Source organism: Lepisma saccharinum, chromosome 23 (assembly GCF_977018435.1).
Source record: "Lepisma saccharinum chromosome 23, izLepSacc3.1, whole genome shotgun sequence".
NCBI classification, from domain to species: Eukaryota; Metazoa; Arthropoda; class Insecta; order Zygentoma; family Lepismatidae; genus Lepisma; species Lepisma saccharinum.
This window is the reverse complement of record NC_139251.1, coordinates 44183204-44204235: the sequence shown is the minus strand read 5'-3', so window position 1 is coordinate 44204235 and position 21032 is coordinate 44183204. Positions and strand designations below refer to the sequence as shown.

The 21032-nt window shown below is 38.5% G+C and overlaps 1 protein-coding gene across 1 annotated transcript in view; it reads left to right on the top strand.

Annotated features, from left to right (window-relative positions):
• LOC146005201 (uncharacterized) overlaps nucleotides 1-19074 on the top strand; it is a 65343-nt gene extending 46269 nt beyond the window's left edge. The window contains exons 5-7 of the mRNA XM_083144254.1: nucleotides 12951-13015; nucleotides 16476-16545; nucleotides 18606-19074. Of these exons, the coding sequence (XP_083000380.1) occupies nucleotides 12951-13015; nucleotides 16476-16545; nucleotides 18606-18797 (327 nt within the window). The 3' untranslated portion in view covers nucleotides 18798-19074. The remainder of the gene's footprint in view (nucleotides 1-12950; nucleotides 13016-16475; nucleotides 16546-18605) is intronic.
• The last annotated feature ends 1958 nt before the right edge of the window (nucleotides 19075-21032 follow it).

Sequence of the window (21032 nt, the reverse complement as noted above, 5' to 3'; positions counted from 1 at the left end):
GATGGTCTATTCTGACAACCTCGCAGGAGATCTGGGTTCGATTACCAGAATTGGTTGGAATTTTTCCAGCCTTGTCTCCGCACTCAGTCTCATATCAATGGGTACCTGAGAGCAACCCTGGGGGATAAAGGCCGCCAGAGTATGGTGCTGATCATTGCCGGAAAATTGCCGAGATCGAGAATGTGTGGGGCCCCACCACACGAATTCGTGTGGCTTCATGGCACGGTGCTATATGCACGGAGAAATTTACATTACCTTTACCTATGGAACTCACCCAGGATGATGATGAGGCACGAGAATACATGTTGCTAAATTCCGCTGAGTCTATGTTTTCGTTGAAAACTAAGTTTATAGACATTCCAACACATTTATCACTTCTAGGTGATTCACAAAGCACTTCTGAAAAAATATAAATATGCTGACCAAGGCAGTAATTTATTTTATTAAAAACATAAACTAAACGTAACGTTTCAACCTTCTAGCAAGGTCTTCATCAGACTCTGTATCAAATACAAAAGTAACAAGATACCAAAAACAGGGCATTATATACACAAAACATTACTCCCTCCAGACTAATAGAAAGTTGTTTTGGAACTTTCTCGCAGGTGGCTTTCACTATACTTTCACCTAAAAGGCGAAAAATATATACTTTCATATAGAATGTGGATTGGGCTTTATATATCACGCTCTTTTTCCTTCATTTTCTTCCTTCTCCTCTCCTCTTTCTCTCTTGTCCTTTCCACTCTTTCTAACACTTTCTTCCATTCTTTGTTTAACTTCAGTCCCCCATTCCAGTTCATTGTGTCTTCTTCACCTTGCTTCTCTATTTCCTTGGCTTCCTTCCATTTTCTCACTAGCATTCTCTTCTCCCTTCCTATCTGCTTAGCCTCATCCCACTCTATGTCATGTCCTGTTTCTCTCGTGTGTTTAAATATCGCATTTCTCTCTCTCTTAAGTCGTACATCATCCCTATGTTGTTTCAACCTATCTTTCAGTCTCTTTTTTGTTTCTCCTATGTACACACTCCGACATTCTTTACATTTTACTTCGTAGATAATCCCTTCCTCTTCCTCTTCTCTGTTTTCCTTTTTCTTGTTTGCATTCTTCGCTATTCCTAAGATGCTTCTCCCTCCCTTCCTGTAAGTTTTAATGCCCGCTTTCCTAAGCACTTTGCATATCTTTTCTGTGGTCTCCCCCATACTCCTTATTCCAAACCACCTCTCTTTTTCTTTCTCTTCATCTCTTTCTTTCTCTTCCAGTTCTCCCCTTCCTCTTTTCTTCCTTCTTCTGTTTATGTCCAGTCTATCCTGCTTCTCATAGCCATTCTTTTCCAGCTGTTTCCATAGGCTATTTATTTTGCCTTCTTTTTCACATTCCTTCGTGCATATTTTCGTTATTCTGTCCTCCATATTCTTTATGAAATTTCTTTTTGTCACCTCACTTACATCACTTCTTTTGTGGCAGAATACCCCTGCTGCACACTTCTTCTGATGCCAAGCGGTTTCAATTTCTTCTCCTCTCTTCCTTTTCATCAATATATCAAGGTAGCTTAACTTGCCTTCTTCTTCTATTTCAAGTTCCAATAAAATCCCTCTTTCTTCATCTTGTATTTCTTTGGCAAAAATGTCAAGCTGCCTCTTTGTTCCCTTCCATATGCCAAAACAATCGTCCACATATCTGCAAAACAAAATTATTTTGTCACCTCCTTTTTCTATCACTTTCTTTTCCCATTCATTCATAACCAATTCAGCCAATGCTGGGCTTAGGCTAGAACCTATATTCAGTCCTTCACTCATTAACATTATTTTATCTCCCATTATACTGTAACCGTTATTCCAAATGGTTTCCAGCGCCTTCACTACCCTTTCACTATCCCATTCTCCTATAATTTCCTTTCCCATTCTCTTTTTAATAATGTCCAAAACGTGTTCCCTCTTGATGCTTGGGAACATACTTTTTACATCTAAGCTAAACATTGTCGTCTTCATCTCATTTAACTTAAGTTCTTTTATGAGGTCTACTACTTGCTCACTGTTCTTAACTGCTCTGCTTTCTTGCTGTGTTACTAACACTTCAATAACTTTCTTTAATTTCTTTTCCAAGGGTTCCAAAATATTGTTTCTGCAATTCATTACTGGTCTTAACTTTATCTCCTCTTTGTGTATCTTTGGAAAGCCCTTCAAACTTGGTAGTCTTCCTGTCTCCTTTATGCATTTCTTGAATCCACTCCTCTTACAGTCTTGTATGACCCTTTCTTTTATAGTTTGTTCTTCTTCTGTTCCACAAATCTCCTCATATCCATTTTCTTTTAGGTCATACCAGGAGATGGAAGATATTGGTTCAGAAAATGGAAAAAGAACTGATATGGAATGAAATAAGGGCAAGAAGAAAGGAAATAAAAATAATAAAGGAGAACCTTAAAAGAATTGAAAAAGCTATTGAAGATGGTCTCACCATTTTTACGAGAGAATATACATTTTACGAAATGAAAAGCTGGCAGGAGAAATTTAGAGAGAAAATACAAATAAAGTTGAAAAAGAAGGGAGAGGGACTAGGATGGAAAGAAGAAAGGGGAGAAGAGAAAGAAGAAGAGGATACCAGAAGAAGAGTTGTGGTAATAGGGAACGTTGACCTATCAAAAGAAGAGGAAGCTTTTTTAAAACTAGGAAGAGGTTTCAAAGTTAAAGAAAGAAATGTAGATTATGAGGAAGTTATATATGACATTGAAGAAGCAGTACTCCATATAAAAGAAGAACCAGCTAGAGACAAGATTAGAAGAAGAACAGCAGCCATACTGAAGAAAGAAATGGGAAAACAAAGAAAAGTAGATAATTTGAGTCAGAAAGAAAGGGAAGGGATAAAGAAAATCAATAAAAGAAATGATGTGGTGATAGAGCAGGCAGATAAAGGAGGAGCAATTGTGGTGATGGAAAGAGAATGGTACGAGAGGAAGTTTGAAGACCTAAAAGAAAATGGATATGAGGAGATTTGTGGAACAGAAGAAGAACAAACTATAAAAGAAAGGGTCATACAAGACTGTAAGAGGAGTGGATTCAAGAAATGCATAAAGGAGACAGGAAGACTACCAAGTTTGAAGGGCTTTCCAAAGATACACAAAGAGGAGATAAAGTTAAGACCAGTAATGAATTGCAGAAACAATATTTTGGAACCCTTGGAAAAGAAATTAAAGAAAGTTATTGAAGTGTTAGTAACACAGCAAGAAAGCAGAGCAGTTAAGAACAGTGAGCAAGTAGTAGACCTCATAAAAGAACTTAAGTTAAATGAGATGAAGACGACAATGTTTAGCTTAGATGTAAAAAGTATGTTCCCAAGCATCAAGAGGGAACACGTTTTGGACATTATTAAAAAGAGAATGGGAAAGGAAATTATAGGAGAAAGGGATAGTGAAAGGGTAGTGAAGGCGCTGGAAACCATTTGGAATAACGGTTACAGTATAATGGGAGATAAAATAATGTTAATGAGTGAAGGACTGAATATAGGTTCTAGCCTAAGCCCAGCATTGGCTGAATTGGTTATGAATGAATGGGAAAAGAAAGTGATAGAAAAAGGAGGTGACAAAATAATTTTGTTTTGCAGATATGTGGACGATTGTTTTGGCATATGGAAGGGAACAAAGAGGCAGCTTGACATTTTTGCCAAAGAAATACAAGATGAAGAAAGAGGGATTTTATTGGAACTTGAAATAGAAGAAGAAGGCAAGTTAAGCTACCTTGATATATTGATGAAAAGGAAGAGAGGAGAAGAAATTGAAACCGCTTGGCATCAGAAGAAGTGTGCAGCAGGGGTATTCTGCCACAAAAGAAGTGATGTAAGTGAGGTGACAAAAAGAAATTTCATAAAGAATATGGAGGACAGAATAACGAAAATATGCACGAAGGAATGTGAAAAAGAAGGCAAAATAAATAGCCTATGGAAACAGCTGGAAAAGAATGGCTATGAGAAGCAGGATAGACTGGACATAAACAGAAGAAGGAAGAAAAGAGGAAGGGGAGAACTGGAAGAGAAAGAAAGAGATGAAGAGAAAGAAAAAGAGAGGTGGTTTGGAATAAGGAGTATGGGGGAGACCACAGAAAAGATATGCAAAGTGCTTAGGAAAGCGGGCATTAAAACTTACAGGAAGGGAGGGAGAAGCATCTTAGGAATAGCGAAGAATGCAAACAAGAAAAAGGAAAACAGAGAAGAGGAAGAGGAAGGGATTATCTACGAAGTAAAATGTAAAGAATGTCAGAGTGTGTACATAGGAGAAACGAAAAAGACTGAAAGATAGGTTGAAACAACATAGGGATGATGTACGACTTAAGAGAGAGAGAAATGCGATATTTAAACACACGAGAGAAACAGGACATGACATAGAGTGGGATGAGGCTAAGCAGATAGGAAGGGAGAAGAGAATGCTAGTGAGAAAATGGAAGGAAGCCAAGGAAATAGAGAAGCAAGGTGAAGAAGACACAATGAACTGGAATGGGGGACTGAAGTTAAACAAAGAATGGAAGAAAGTGTTAGAAAGAGTGGAAAGGACAAGAGAGAAAGAGGAGAGGAGAAGGAAGAAAATGAAGGAAAAAGAGCGTGATATATAAAGCCCAATCCACATTCTATATGAAAGTATATATTTTTCGCCTTTTAGGTGAAAGTATAGTGAAAGCCACCTGCGAGAAAGTTCCAAAACAACTTTCTATTAGTCTGGAGGGAGTAATGTTTTGTGTATATAATGCCCTGTTTTTGGTATCTTGTTACTTTTGTATTTGATACAGAGTCTGATGAAGACCTTGCTAGAAGGTTGAAACGTTACGTTTAGTTTATGTTTTTAATAAAATAAATTACTGCCTTGGTCAGCATATTTATATTTTTTCATAATAATGGAAACAAGGCTTAATGGTGTTATAAAAGCACTTCTGCAACATTATGTAATGGTGTGGATGAAGACACAGCATCACTTCAGAGTTCACAAGGGGATACGAAATCAGTACCGGGAAGAACGTTTGCAATAATGCACACTGCAACGAAGCAAGTAATTTTCACAATTCTCGCAAGTCACTGTGCAACTTTTTGCAAAAAAAAATTGCAAAATTGAACTTTGCGGCCGCTTAGATTGTGTTTGGAATGTTGTGCTTTCTCTATGCTGCATGGGAATAATAATATAAATTATTATTATTACTGTCACAGATCTTTGACTGTGATAAATTAGCCATTTTTATTTTTTCTAAAGCATTTTCCATAATATTTTAAAGGCTCAAGAGGGGGTGGCGTTAAACCCGGTAACCCCCCCTTGTGTACACCAGTGAGTAAGTAGTCTAATAAGTCGATGAAGCCCATTGTTTGGTGGTTGAAACTACTGAAGCAAAGGGGAAAAGAGCAACTAAGTGATAATGTAGATTTCTTTGTTTACTTCAAGGTTACATAAAATATACTTCAAAGTTTTTCTTTATAAATCATTCATCTCCTTTCAGAGTGGGCTTTCTACGATACTGTAGTCGGCCAGCATCTGAAAATACAGTTCTGCTTCGCGTACACCAGAGTATGATTTAATCTAATATTGTGACTAATTTTACTTTAAAACCACAGATTAAAGCGATAATAGTGTCCAGCAATAGAACCTCAAAGTAGGCTTCACACAAAGTATTTTAATCCATTGCCAAACATTTCAGTTAAGAATAATATTGTGCTTTTCCATTGACCATATTTTCGATTCATCTTGAATTTGCTAAAAGGACCATGTCATGAAATTTAAATATGTAAGTTTAAGTAAATACATTTAAAATTCACGAAACAACAGGGGAGGAAAAAAATAAACCTCAAAAATAAATTAAAATGTAACGAAAACTGTTAAAAATACTGACAAATAACCTAGAAGCCAAAAAAGGCCGAGAAATGCAAGAACAAAATTCAAAATAGAAAGTGTTTTCTGGTTCTAACTGAAGGGAAACTGACATGATATCAGGTTTAGCATTCTTTGTAAGGGTCAGAAAAGAAATTGATCTTTCATGAACTTCCGGACCCTAATTACTAATTATGACCATTGAAAAATTTGGAGGGAAGGAGGTGGCTTACTTAAATTTTTCTTGCTGAGGGATCATATCGTCCCATATCTCCACTTTATAATATAGAAAAAATCAGGTTCATATTTCGAAAATGACTTGCAGTTTTCCACCATGAAAATATGTTTTGCATAGTTTGAAGTTCGTTAGGATGCCATGGCAAAGTTTTCCATTCTTTTAATTTCACACATATTTTATATTTTATACATTGAATATCCCTGTCCTCTCTCTCTTCCTGCAGCCTTTGAAAAAAGGCTGAAGTTTTTTGGCAACCTTGGTCTGGTTCAACTGACTCCTTTTCACTATCCCGTTCCTGCATTAAACAAACAACAAAATACTTCGTAACTAAACGATTCATTGGCCAAGACACGAAATTTACACACAATTTACAAAATATGACGAAACACCAATAGAAATGTTCATCATTCTTCCCTTTCAGCATTTCTCGATTTTTGCTGATTTCATTTCCTCATAAAAATTATCATGAGGAAATTATAGACATGACATTATGTGTGAATTGGCTTCTTCAAACCAGTAGCAAATTTTAACATCACCTACCTGGAGAAGAGGTAGCATGCTTGATTCTCATGACAGAGGTCGTATGTTCGATTCTCCACCTAGGCAGGATTTTTTGTCAGGAGTGTTTTGTTGTGTGTAAAGTTTATCCACCATGTTAAGAAGTTAACATTGGTCTTTGTATTTCACGAGGTTAAAGGAAATAGAAATAGGAAGTTTTTTCGATAATAGGAGGAAGTCACGTGCCATGTGGAATGCGCAGAATCAAGTTATGTAGAGCTAAGTCTGTGGTGGTGATTTCGAGTATTGCAAAAGTTAGTGGGGAAAGTTTGTTAGATCTGATACTCGTACTTTCTGTTCAAATAAGACAAACATTTTAGATACAAAGCAGTGACGAATTAACGATCATTCTGAGGTTTTGAATTTTTTGTTTGTAATTCACTATATAAATACTTATTGGTGATTTACTATTAGTTTTAGACGCACTGTAAGATGGTAGTGAGGGGATTGACAACAGTCAAAAAAAAGTTTTAACCTTAAATCCTGGAAATCTGCAACACGTGCCTCAAGTGTGCATCGGATTCCTTTTTTATATATTCTAATATAAACTGTCTCTGTTCAGCAAACCCCCCAAAAAAGTGGAGAACGTGGGATTTGAACCCGCCACATTTCATACATGATGAAAAATAAGGATCCTTGCATCTAATTAACTGCTCTACTCAAACTTACTGACAACATGTCCTTAAAAACAGGTTGACATTTATGAAAACATCCACTTTTCTGTGTTCCAAGCACATTTTCTGGACAAGTAGTGAAAAGTATTATTTTTTTTTAAAACTGTTTGATATTATGCAAGGTATTGTAAATAAAATGTCTCATAAACTCCTCACAAATTTGCTTCTTTCTGCACAAACTTGATGGTGATTTCCTTCTGGTGGAGAAGAACTCTATTCAGTGTTTCAAACCCCTCTGATTTCAAGTCGAGCAAACAGAATCGCAAAAATTCCTCAAGGTTCTTTTTCCAATTTATTATTTCTGTTTGAAGGTGTAATATTATAGCGGTTTATAGTTTCTAAGTTCATAAAAAGTGTGAAATTGAAAACCTCTCACCGCAGCAATTTTCGTGTAGTGGAAGGACCAAAGTTGGCTACTCTCAGCTGGAGTGCAATGTTGCTAAGTTTATGAATTCGGGACTTAGAATTTTTTCGGGGCGGTGAAATAAGATGTTGTGAAGAGTACAATTGTGAATTGTCAAAGTTTCAATGAGTGCATAGTACACATATTACCTAATTATTACATTCATAAACAACACTTACGTTCTTGTTGTCCAAATTTAGGCTTTGGAAAATTGTAAATGGCCAATTAATTCTAAATCGGCTTTTCAGGGACAGTATTTTCTATTTTTTTTTGTATATCCATTTTTGAAAGATATGCTCTATGGAAACGATTATCATGTGAGCATTCTTGTACTGTTACATTATCGTAAGCCATTTTAAGTCTCGCGTCGTTGGCAAATGAAAAGATAATATTGTATTTATTTTTAGTGAATTACAAAATAGAAAAGAAATTAACAATAACCAGGAAACAGATTTATATGTAAATACATATTTATGAATGAAGCTGAAATCAGTTATATTTTGTATTATCTTTGCGCATTGTGGCATGTAGTCATGTGGCATATGGCATTTAATTTGCATAAGCTATTCGTAATTATGTCCTTTTGTGTTCAAACTTGACAGCGATTTCCTGCAGGTGTATCAGGAGCGAGTGCAGTGTTTCCAACCTCACAACAGTTTCTCTTGATTCCTATTTTAACATGCCGAATCGCAAGTATTCTCTTAAATTATTCCTCATACTTGAGCTTTCCATATTGTTCTCTCGTAATATGTTGAGCAATTATAGTTTCTGACTTCATATTATTAAGAAGAATGTAAATCTTACACCATAGGATTTCTCGCCTAGTAGAGGAACCTGCAGTAAAGTTGGCTACTCTCTGCTCGTTCTCAAGAGCTGTGTTGCCAAATTAACGATTTCTGGACTTAGAAAACTTTCAGGGCGTTCAAGTAACTTTATGAGAAGTGTACATCGTGATAAGTTTGAGTAGAACACACCTGAAAAGTTCCGGTCCCAAGAGGCTAACGTGCAGGAGAGTCTGCCATCATCTCAAGGTTAAACTTTGATTTGCAAGATTTTAATTATATAAAAATCTGCATCTTGACATTTATTTGGTTGGAATATTGACAAATTAATTTAGAGTCTTTGCTGTCTCTCACCCAACCAGGCTGGTTGAGTTAATTTATGTTGCCTTGAGCAAGTATAGTGCAATCCCAATTTTATGTTTTTCAGAGGGCCAAGGTGAAAGAACTTAAAATGCGAGAAAATATTATAGCATTTTCCTCAGTTGGGTCTGTGAATATTGAATGTACGAGGGCCATACTAAAGGTAATTAGCAACAATTTTTCATGGACCAAATTTTGTGTTTTATTAAAGAGAACATACTACATCATAACCTACAGACTTTTCTTTGCTTTTCAACAAAGTCTCTCTTTCTTTGCATTCATTTCTGGAAGCTTGAAAATGCCCTTATGGTAGAACTCCGTTCCAGCTGCTTGCATACATTGACGCACTGCTTTCTGTTTGCCATCCCTCATCTGGTAGCGTTGGCCTCGTAACTGTTCTTTCACAAAAGCGAACAGATGATAGTCTGAGGGTGTAATGGCGGGACTGTAGGGGGACTGAGTCAGACGTTCCGTCCCAATTTTTCAAATTTTCCTCCCTGGTGAACTGAACAGAGTGCAGGCGTGAATTAGCATGTTGAAGGATGATTTTCTTTCCAGGACACTACCCTGCAATGCAAGTCTGAGCTTGTAAAGTGTTTGGATATAACGGTGAGCATTTGTGGTTACCCCGGGTTCAACCAGAATGTGCCCCTCTGCATCACTGAAGACCGTGCTCATACCTTTGCCAGCAGATAGCACTTCCTGCTTTCTTTTTTGCTGGCAACATGGAATGGTGCCATTCCATGCTCTGCCGCTTTGTTTCCAGTTCATAATTATAGAACCATCTTTCATCACCAGTCATAAAACTCTATAAAAAATCACCGCCTTCATTGCGATATCTCTGAAGAAGCTCTTGAGATTTTTTGCTGCAGTTTCTGGTGTGCCATTAATAATCAATAAACGTGGAACCCAGCGGCAACAATTTTTTTGATAGAGTAACCTTGCAATCATTTCCTGCACTGAACTGTGTCCTATCTTAAGTATTGCTGCAATTGTATCCACAGTGACCCATCTGTCTTCTTTAATGAAGTTGGCAACTCTTCCCATGTTGCATTCCGTGGAGACAGTTTGTGGGCAACCGCTCCGAGGCTGATCTTTGATGCTCGTGCTTACATCTTAAAAATGTTTTACCCATCTTCTAACACTGCTGGCACCCATGCATACATCTCCATATGCACGATGATGTTTATTCTGAATTTCAGCAGCAGGGATTCCCTATTTAACAAGGAATTCAATCACAGCACGTTGTCAAAAAGAAATATCACTGTCAGCCATTTTAAAACAACAGCCTGCACTCACACGATCGATGGTAATGGCATCACACTACCTCAATGCGATCAGTAAAATCTGTATTTTGCTATGATTTTCTTCGTTTGCATATATTTGATGGATTCTGATTTTTTTAAATTGTTACTCATTACTTTCAGTATGCCCCTCGTATATTGTGGAAAAATGTAGAACCGGTGAATATAAAATCTGGATTCCAAAATGTTAGGTAAATTATTTAACCAAAATTTATCTTCGTAGCTGTTAATTACGAGTTACCAATAGTTGACATGGATGGACAGACGTGATCATCTTATAACAATCATTTGTTTCAACTTGGCTGGTTACTGTTGGCATGCAAGTTAAGATCAACATGAAGGTTTAATTGCATGCGAGACCGATAATGATTCTAGTATAGGTGGAACATTGTGATGGTTACTTCTCAAAATTTTGCCTGGACTACAGCCTGCCTGGTTCCATCACCAGTATGGTGCGGCATCAAGATTCTACATTGCCAATTCAGTCTCAAGATGGCTACCATAACCTATAATGTGTAGCTGCTCAAAATATCCCCAGGAGCTACTAATACTGCGCGATTGACAGTTTGTCAATCTCTATCTTAGGGTCTAATCTGGTGATGCAAAAATCAACTACTTCTCATTTTGTGGGTCTGGTGAGTGCCGTTTCAGTCTTTCTGGTTCACTTTCCTCGTGTGTTAGAGTTGTACAGATACTACATTTTTTTCCTATACTGATGGTTCATATCAGCAGTTCTCAAACTTGTTTCTCATTGTTCCCTTTAGTCGTAACCAAACGTCTAATGTACCCCCTTCATAGGCTTTCTCTGAATATTAGGTTTTGGGGAATTTTTTTGGCTGCCCAATTACTGGGGCTTTTTTGATATGTTGGAGGCATCTATCTTCAACAGAGCAAAATGGCATTCAGGCTTTATGTGAAGTGATGGCAAACAAATAAACATTAGAATCCTACGTTTATTATTATTGGGTGTTTCTGCATTTACAGTCTTTGTGATTAACTGATTAGTTACAAAAATAAAAATGTGAAACACGTATATGCTAAGAAGTACATAAAATAATTTTTACATACACTGATGTTTGTGAAAATTGCAACACGCAGAAAGAATGTTCCGAATGAATCCAAACTCTGAGGATGTGTAGAACAGTGTAACAGCATTAAGTGATTAGGATTGCAGAAAATATGGCATACACGTAGGCTCAGCAGTGCCCTCTCTTGTGTGACCAGAAAGGTCAGTGTTACGCCAAGCTCAGTCAGTGATGAGCCATCAAACGAAGTGGAAACTTGAAAGCAAGTGCTGATATGCCTCGTCGACGTCAAAGGGTGAGTTCGAACGGGGCTCATACAGGGCATGCTGCTACGACAGTGATGTGTGTGTGGAACCAGTGGATAGAAGAGGCTTGTACGCAGCGACGGGCAGGTACTAGACCACGAAATGTGACCACAGCATGGGATGACCGCCATCATCTTGTCCACATGGCTGTAATGGATCGTACAGCTTCATCCACAGTGTTGGTTTGACACTGGAGCACTGCAACTGCTGTGGCCTGTCTGCGTCGATGGTTCGATGCCGTCTGCGGGCTGGACTGATGGCACGCATGCCATTGCATCCTCGGTTTCCATTGTCCAGGAACCACAAATGCCTTGGACTGCAATGGGCATGGGAACGCCGTCGCTATCGTGCTGAGTGGCAAAATGTAGTGTTTTCAGAGGAGTCCTGCTTCCACTTGTCCTACAGTGATGGCTGCATACGTGTTAGACGCTACCGTGGTGAACGCAATCTGGCAGCCTGCATTGTTGAGCAGCACAGAGGACAAACGTCAAGTGTGATGGTTTGGGGTGCCATTAGATATGACGTGTGATCTTGTCTCCTACGTATTGAAGGCAATCTGAACAGCAGCCGCTACATCAGAGAGGTTTTGGAGCCCGAGGTACTGCCCCTCCTTCAGGCAACTCCACATACCATATTTCAGCAGGACAATGCCCGGCCACAATGTGTCGAGGAATGTGCAAGCCATCACATTCGTCTGATATTTGCCCATCAAACATGTCTGGGATATAGTTGCGGATATGGCAAATTGTTCGTCACGGTCCGCCAGCAACCACTGTTGATGCTTTGTGGACTCGCATACAAGCCGCATGGAGCGAGATTCGCCAGGAACATATCCAGGCCCTCTTTGATTCCATACCACGACGTGTAGAGGCTCTGTTTGCAGCACGTAGGGGCTTCACACCATACTGAATTATCAAGGTCAGAGATCATGTACAGTTCTGTAATCGTAATCATTTGTGTATTGGCATGTACCTAATCTGTGGTATAAAGATCATTTCAATCACATGTATCCTTCTTGGTGTTGCAATTTTCACAAACAGCATTGTATTTTTCCAGAGTTATTGAAAAAAAGTAAAGAACAAAAATGAGTTTGTAAACAAACTGTTAAGTACAATTTTGGAGCTTTTATTGTAAATCCTCGGAGTTTCTAGTAAGAAGGATGTGCCTGCAAAATCTGAGTTTCTTGATGTCTGGTTGAGCACTTGAAACTTTCAAGCAAAGATTCACCTCCAGATTGATCTATTTTGGCACTTGTTTTGTAGGTACACCATGGATTAAAAATTACTCTCCAAGCTGATTGCATACCCTCCTTCAAGTAGTTCATGTAACCCTGGGGGTATGCGTACCGCAGTTTCAGAACCACTGGTCTCTATTAATGGTTACATCAGTAAGACATCCGACTGTCACAAGCGAACATCTTTTATGTGCTTATATACTGATCAAATTATGTTTTCTTTCTTTGCAGGTGCTAGCTGCATTTTGGAAATACAAGTTGTGGAAAATAAAGGAAGCAGTGGATAAAGAAGAATCGTAAGTGAATGAAAAATTACATGACACATAATAACAAATACTCTAGATGTAAGGAAATACTTAAATGTGGTACAGCCTTGATTCAATACCCAGTGGAGGCACATACGCACATAGAGGTTTGGATCTCACATTAAAGTGTAGTTCCAGTTCTGATTAGCCTTTCTGTGCATAAAGTGGACTTAAAACAACAATTCAATTCAATGAAATGTGGTACATTATGGTTAAAATTCCCTAGCCTAGAACGAAAATATTGTCATTGTTTTTTCAACTAATAATTGTTTAATATGTAGAGCCACGTATTTAAAGTAGGGCTGAGCCGATACCACTTAGGACAGATACCGATGCTGATACTCTTACCGATTCCCACCGATATCAATACTTGAAAATTACAATAATCAAAATTTGTGCAAAATATTGCTCAATATTTGTGTGAAAATATTCTCCAATTACATGCATCAATTTACCAAGACTTTTGTTGTAAAATATTCAAGAATTACATCAGAATATTAAAATAGACATTATCTAATCACAAATACAGTTTTTTGTGCAAAATGTGTGTAAAATAAAAAGATAGTTTGGATTTTGCATAATTTCCAGGATAGTTAGACTCCGCTAAAGAGTAGTGCGACACATTTGCCGACACCGTGAAAGACCAATAGACCAGGAAAGTATCGGTAGATGAATTCCAACCAATACTTTCTGATACCGATACATCGGTATCGGCTCAGTCCTAATTTTAAGGGAATGAAAGATCAAGATTTTAGTACAAAAGAAATGGGCACATTTCAGGATCAAAAGTGGTATATAAAATGGTAAAAATAATCCCAAATTTGGTTTAAGAACTATACTAATTACTCAAAATATACTTTTCCGTTCTAATAGCACATGTTATGTAGTTGTCAGAGTATTGAGTTTATTGCTGTATCATTTTTGCTATTTAAATATTTACAGCAGAATTAATCAATTTTCCATGATTTGCATAACTCTCAGGATAATTCAGACCTCAGAAAGTGTCACGTTGTTAAATAAATTCTAGATTTCGTGATTGAGTTTATTTTGAATTTCTCAGGAAATGCACCTCACATCTTTCAAAAACATGGAAAATGAACATTACAGTGTGTTATTTCACATTTTCATGTTTCCATCAGAAACAAAATATGCATGCCTGTGCCAATATTATGTGTAAAAATCCTTATTATATGTGGTGATGTGTAAGTACAAAACTAATAGCTCACTGTACTACAGTGACTACACCATTCCTGCATTAGAAGAGAATTTTCAAGTATAGTTGGAAACTTGGACCAGAGTAAATATTTTACTGCAGGCAATGCATTTCAGTGTGTGAAGGATTGAACAAAATAAATTATGACACTAGAAACTACCTAACTTGTTGGCTGGAAAATATATATAGTATAATTCACCATACAGCCTCTGGCCATATTATTAGACGCACCTCAATTTTTTTTAAAAAATAATAGTTTTGAAGGGGAAAATTATACAAAATTCACCATTAGTTATCTGAAAAATTTCCTGTGTGTTATTTGAACCCTGGCAAATACGAGTAATACGTACAAATGCACTTTCTTGCACAACATTGATAACAATAATTGTAATAGTAATAGTAATACATAGTAATGTATTTCGACACAGTGGACAATTTTAACAGTTCGCTTACTATTCACATTTAAAATGTTGCAATAGGGTTCTTTGTGGCTGAACTTTCATTATTGTAATGAACAATATGAAAAGAGGAGGTATTGTTGTTACAAACAATACCGTCAACACCAAATGTCTTTGTTGTTGAATGAACATGCTGCAGTTCAATTCAAGCTGAGTTGAGAGGAGGACGTCTTGCGAATAGTGAATCGTATTTGTGCTAAATTTTGCAGTGATATTGTTTTTGTACACTGTCAGTATGTTTTTTAAATTTAATTATTAACATTAGGGAGTCATGGTTAAAAAAAGTGACTTGACACCGAGAAAGATGGCTGAAATTAAGGCACTAATAAAGACAAAAATATTCTCTAATCGTGAGATTTCTCGACGATCTGATGTGTCTGAAGCATCAGTGAGGCGAAAATTGAATATGGTGGACAGTGTGAGGCACAAAGGAAGGACAGATGTGGACGTAAAACAATTTTTACTCCAAGATCCTTACGTTGTTTGAAGAACATTTGCCTCACGAATAGATTTGCGAGTACAAAGGAACTTAAAGATAAACTTGAAAAGAGTGGTGTTCGTGCATCTGAAAGAACAGTGAGGCGTAGGCTCTCTGATATGAACCTGAAGGCACTCAGACCTGCTAAGAAGCCAAAATTAACCCTTGCTATGATTCGTAAACGTTTTCGTTGGGCAAAAGCTCACAAAGAAAAAGATTTGAACTTTTGGAGATCTGTTTGCTTTAGTGACGAGTGCACGTTTGAAATCTTGGGGAATAAATCTCAGTTTGTGAGAAGACGTCCAGGTGAAAAATACAATCCTGATTGTGTTGTGCAGACTGTGAAACGTCCGATAAAAGTTATGATTTGGTCAGTCATTAGTGGCAAAGGCATAGGACGTCTGTTTTGGATATCTGGCACCACGAGGGTCTAAGAATAGACCTAGCCAAGCCATTAGCACGTATGATGCCAGACTTCAACAAAGGAAGGGAAATAGGACACTCGATGCCAGAAGGCGAAGCGAGGAATTTTTCTCGAAAATTCGAGTCCCTGAAGTCTTTGTCGGTGAAATTTGTGCAGCAACCAACTCTCCCTTCCCCCCACCTCCCACACATTTCCTCTTTTTGCATCCCAGGCAGGTCACAACAGATACGAACCGAGCTGCAAGTAGACAAGTGTGCTGTGTTCTGTGTCTCTCTGTCTCTCACATCGTGATTTCCGGATAAGTTTGATCAAGGAGCAGGGTGGTCCTTCAAGGACTTTGCCTGGTGCTGATCTCGCACCTCCCCAAGTGGCGAGATTGCAAGCTTCAGCAAACAGGCATTGGCCTAAAAGTAGTAGTACACGCACAAGGTGCAAGGTGTGCTACAGGAACAAAAAGGTCAAGACCTCTTTTATACAATGTGAGGAGTGCAAGGTTTATTTATGTATAGATCCTTGCTTCAAGGCATTCAACATGGGCAACTAGGTGGTGAGTACCTATGCCTTGGTCAGCATGTGAATCTTTTATCAAACATGGGAACAAGGCTTAACAGTGTTATCATTCATTCAATTTTAACACTAGTTTTTTCAGTATGCAAATTATAGTTATGCAAGTACGTCTCATCCCATTCACCATTATCAAGGCATTGTGCGAGCATAACTGGCTTTAAACCTATGCATAATAAATGGTTTTTACACCTGATTGTGAGCTCTATACCCATCTAAGGCTTATTTAGATTTTCCCCCTTTCTATTATTTAGCATATGACCCTTACTTTTGTGCTGCACACATTGCAAATTATTCTCCTTTCCTTTTTGCAGGTGGTATGATGGGTTTTCTGTGTTCCATGTGTATGGTGATGGCCTCGTCCATAAACATATTGCTGACAAGGTATGTTCAGTGATATTTATTACTCTTTAGATTAAGATAATTATTTTTGGTACTTTTACCTTCTGTTTGTATGTTGCAGATTTTGTTGGTGTTTTTTTTAACAGATATAAGATTTCACATCATAATGGCATAACAGGCCACAGAAGGCTGCAGTCAATTGGTGAAATACTCAAGCATATGTCATTTTGTGAATTTTTCTCTGTACACGTGAAAAATTTCAAATTTATTAATCCAAATCCCATTGAATTTATACATATTTATAAATACCGTGAGGCAAGTTGTTCACAGTTTAGCTTTTATATTTATCGAGGAAGGAAAAGAAAGCTGCGTGGAAAATAGCACAGAATTCTCTCAATCTGTTTGCTTTGTTAGTGTCCTTTGCAGAACAATCTATTTCACAGACAGATATTATTGCAAGATAAGATATCTTGAAGTTGATTAGGTAAATTTCAGATTGAAATTCTTATACATTTAACAATTTTTCGTAGATTAATATATCCCGTAACATTTGTGACTTTTTTTTGGAGATTTGAGCCTGAGTATATGAAATGGCAGATCTAAACTCTGCACCTTAAATTAAATATTTTAAATATATATATATATATATCAGTCGGTAACGCGTCTGACTACCATGCTCAAGGTCCCGGGTTCGATCCCCGGCCGGTTCAAATCCGGGAACTTTTCTAACATTGGAAGCAGCTCCGGCGCCCACCCAGCGTCGAATAACATGGGTACCTGGGGGGTAAAGGCGGTCAGGGGCGTGATGCTGATCACATCACCCCCACTCACGACCGGATCAAGAAAGTGTGGGGCGTTACCCCCACACCCCCTATACGCCTTCATGGCGTGGTGCTAAGCACAGGGGAGAACTTTACTTTTATTATATTTTATTTAAATATAGATTAAATTTTATTTGTATTGCATTTATTCAATGTTTAATTGAATTGCATTAGAATTTTTGGATAGGTTGGAATCACACATACTCTTTACATTGTTGATATATTTGTGTGGATGGTGAGAGGCAGTAATACATAAGGCTGAAATAGAGAAAACATCTGCTTGTACCCTTGAATTTTTGAAATGTTCGCCTTGAAAACTGGAATTTTACTTGAATTTTATTGGGTAGGACTTCCACATGCTCAAATGGTTAGCACTCTCACCTTTGATAGAAGCTCCAAAATTTTGGTGTTGACCTACAATCTTGAGGGCAATTGGGGAGCTACGTGAAATAAGGAAGTAAAGAACTCTGGTCTCAAAAGCCAGACAACAGCATGCTTGATCCAATGAAAAACCACCTTACAGATGCTAGCCCTCAGAGGGCAGTTGCACTGTGGATGTCCCCCCCCCCCCCCTTCCCTCCCAAAGTTCTGACCAAGTGTGTGTCAGTAAGATCTACATTTAGAGTCCAACCAGCAGAACTCTGTGTTTTTTATGGAGCTGTGTCCTCAAAAGAACATTGACTGCTACATTTGCAGGTTGTTTTCTGACCCCACCCTTTTTCTGAAATATAATGCAAAATAGTTCGATGTTCTGTTGTTATTGCTTGCTCGTTTTGGTTGACTTAGTGTTTTAAGTCCACTTTATGCACAGTAACTCTAATCGGGACTGGACCTACAGTTTAAAGTGGAATCCAAAGCACTATGTGCCTCCACCGGGTATCGAACCTGGGACCCCTTGTATTGCTTGCTCGGGTTTGCCACGATTGTAGTAGCTTTTGTTCAGATTTAAGGAAGACTATGCTTAATGTATGCAAGTGTTCTGTAAGCTGCTTCTTCTGGCACACAAAATATCTGAGATTAAACACAACGCATCAATATGTTAATCCCTCAAAAGCATACAAGGGACGTTCAGTAACCTACTTCCAGTGGCCATATGGGAATGAAAATGCACATGAAGTTTTGGGGGCTGCCACTGGGAAACCAACCCAGGACCACTCGCACCAAAGGCTGGAGCGCTAACCATGTGGTGCTGTGAAAAATGTGATTTGTAGTTTTGTGAAATGTACACATGCAGAATGAAGTAACTAATATATTTCTGCATCATGCTTTTCTTTTCCCCAGATGATGCCTGACAACGATCAAGTCGTTGAGAAGAAGAAGAGCAACCTAGCTGTCAAATTGGCTTTAATCCTAGGAATAGTTCCTCGGCCTGGCATGGGAGACCTGCAGAGTTTAATGCTAAGCTTTAATAGAATGGAGAAAGGTTCTGAATGCCTGAGTAATACAATGTTGCCTCTGGAGAAAATAGAGTGACCTGGCTGTGGACAGAGCCATGAAGAATTTGTCGCCAGCGAGAGTGCTAGAAAGGACAGGTAGATGAGGATCATAGTCTACTTAGACGAGTGTGCTGCTTTAGCTGTGAAGAACTTACTCCCGTCTCCATCATGTGCTTGCTGCAACAGTGCAGATGGTAATGTTTTTTGTTGTAAATTCTGCATTGTTATGTATATGATACTTGTTAAGATTCTAAATGTTGAAATTGGTTGCATAAAGCACAATGATGAATATCTGGTGTTTTGCTCGATAATTATTTTTGGCGTGTTTACATACCCTGCATTTTTCTCATAGCTGTTTAAAAGAGAAACCGATACTTTCTTGAACACACAACATTTTTTTAAAAATAAAAATTCTCAGTGTTCAACACACAGCTAATTTCTTGTTAAAATTTCAATACTAGAAACTAGAGATGGGCCAATATGAATTTTTTGCCGATACCAATAAAGTACTAAAATTTACCGATACCGATATTCTGCTAATCCGATATTAAATTCCAAAGGTCCTCGGAAACTTGAGTGGTTCATTGACTTCCTTAATTAGTGTGTGTTTCAAGGTGACTGCAGTGAAAAAGAAGTATGGCAGAGAAGTGCATTGAATTTAGAATTCATAAATGAAGATTAATTTCTTTTTTGCATATTTAGACATTTACTTTCTTAAAATGTAGGACATGTATATTATCCATGAAAATTATAACAATCGTAGAATTTTGCACTAAACTATAAGATATTTATAGATACAAGGGACGTTCATTAAAGATTTCCCCTGACCAAGTTCTAGTTAATGTAGAATACTGAAATTTTACGTGTGTAATGATACATACACTATGTTGCCATTCGTCACCGGACACCCCCCCATACCAGTGCGTTAATCCGGTCGCAGCACCACATCAGTATCGTGTAGGGCAACCTTTTGCCGCAATGACTACCGCAACCCTTCGAGGAAGACTTTCCACCAATTTGCGGTACGTGTCGATGGGAATTTTGCGCCATTCCTCCTGCAAAGCGGCAAACAGCTCAGTGGTGTTTTTTGGGTGGGATGGCCTGGCTCTCAAGCGGCGCTCCAACTCCTCGCAAAAGGTGTTCAATGGGGTTGATATCTGGACTTTGGGCTAGTCAATCAAGTTTTTGCACACCCATGTCCTCGAACCACGTGTCGATAATGCCTGCCGTCTGACATGGAGCATTGTCGTGCTGAAACAAGTATGGGTCAATACCGAATTGTTCCACAATGTCGGTAGCTCAGAATTGTCCAGAACTTTTTGGTACGCATCGGCATTCATGTTTCCGCCAAACTAAAACAAGAGGACCAAGACCATACCATGAAAAGCAGGACCACACCATGATTCCATCTCCGCCGAATTTCACTGTGGGTACGATACAGTCCTGTAAACAGCGTTCACCGGGCATACGCCACACCCACACACGTCCATCGGACCGCCACATCTGGTAGCGCGATTCATCACTCCATAAGACGGATTTCCATTGTTCGAGAGTCCAATGGCGGCGTTCCTTGCACCACTGTAACAGACGGGCCACATTGCGGGCTTTGATATGCGGCTTGTGAACTGCTGCGTGACAATGAAAACCAAGTGCGACGATCTCCCGGCAGACAGTACAATCACTTGCAGCACTACTGGAAGCCGATCAAAACTCCTGTGCCACCATCTGTAACGACGCCTTCCGGTTTGACTTCACCACATGTTTCAAGCATCTACGGTCATGATGTGTTAATATTTTCGGTTTACTGGGTCTGGGTCGGCATGTCATGACCCCCTCTCGCTTCCACTTCACGATAATATCACTCACTATCGACCGGGGTATCTGAAATTTGTCTGAAATCTCACGGGTCGAATGCCCAAACCTGTGGGCTCCAATGATCATCCCTCGTTCCGCCTCACCCAGTTCGCGTCGTCTGTCCAGATTGACTGCTGTAGCTGGTATGAGTGTATTCTCAACCGGTAACGCCTTTTATAGGTTGTATGACATGTACAGACGATCCCAAGCACTTTTTGAGGGGTGTCCGGTGACGAATGGCAACATAGTGTATGTGCATAGGTCATGAGGTAATTTGCATTGCAATTCTGAACTCCTCTTAGTTTTTATCTTACAAGTACTAAATTGATACAAGGTGTAGTGATGGATCCAGTGGAATACCAAGCAGTCATCAAGTTTCATTACTGGAGAGGCCGCACACCAAAGAAAACTTTTGGTG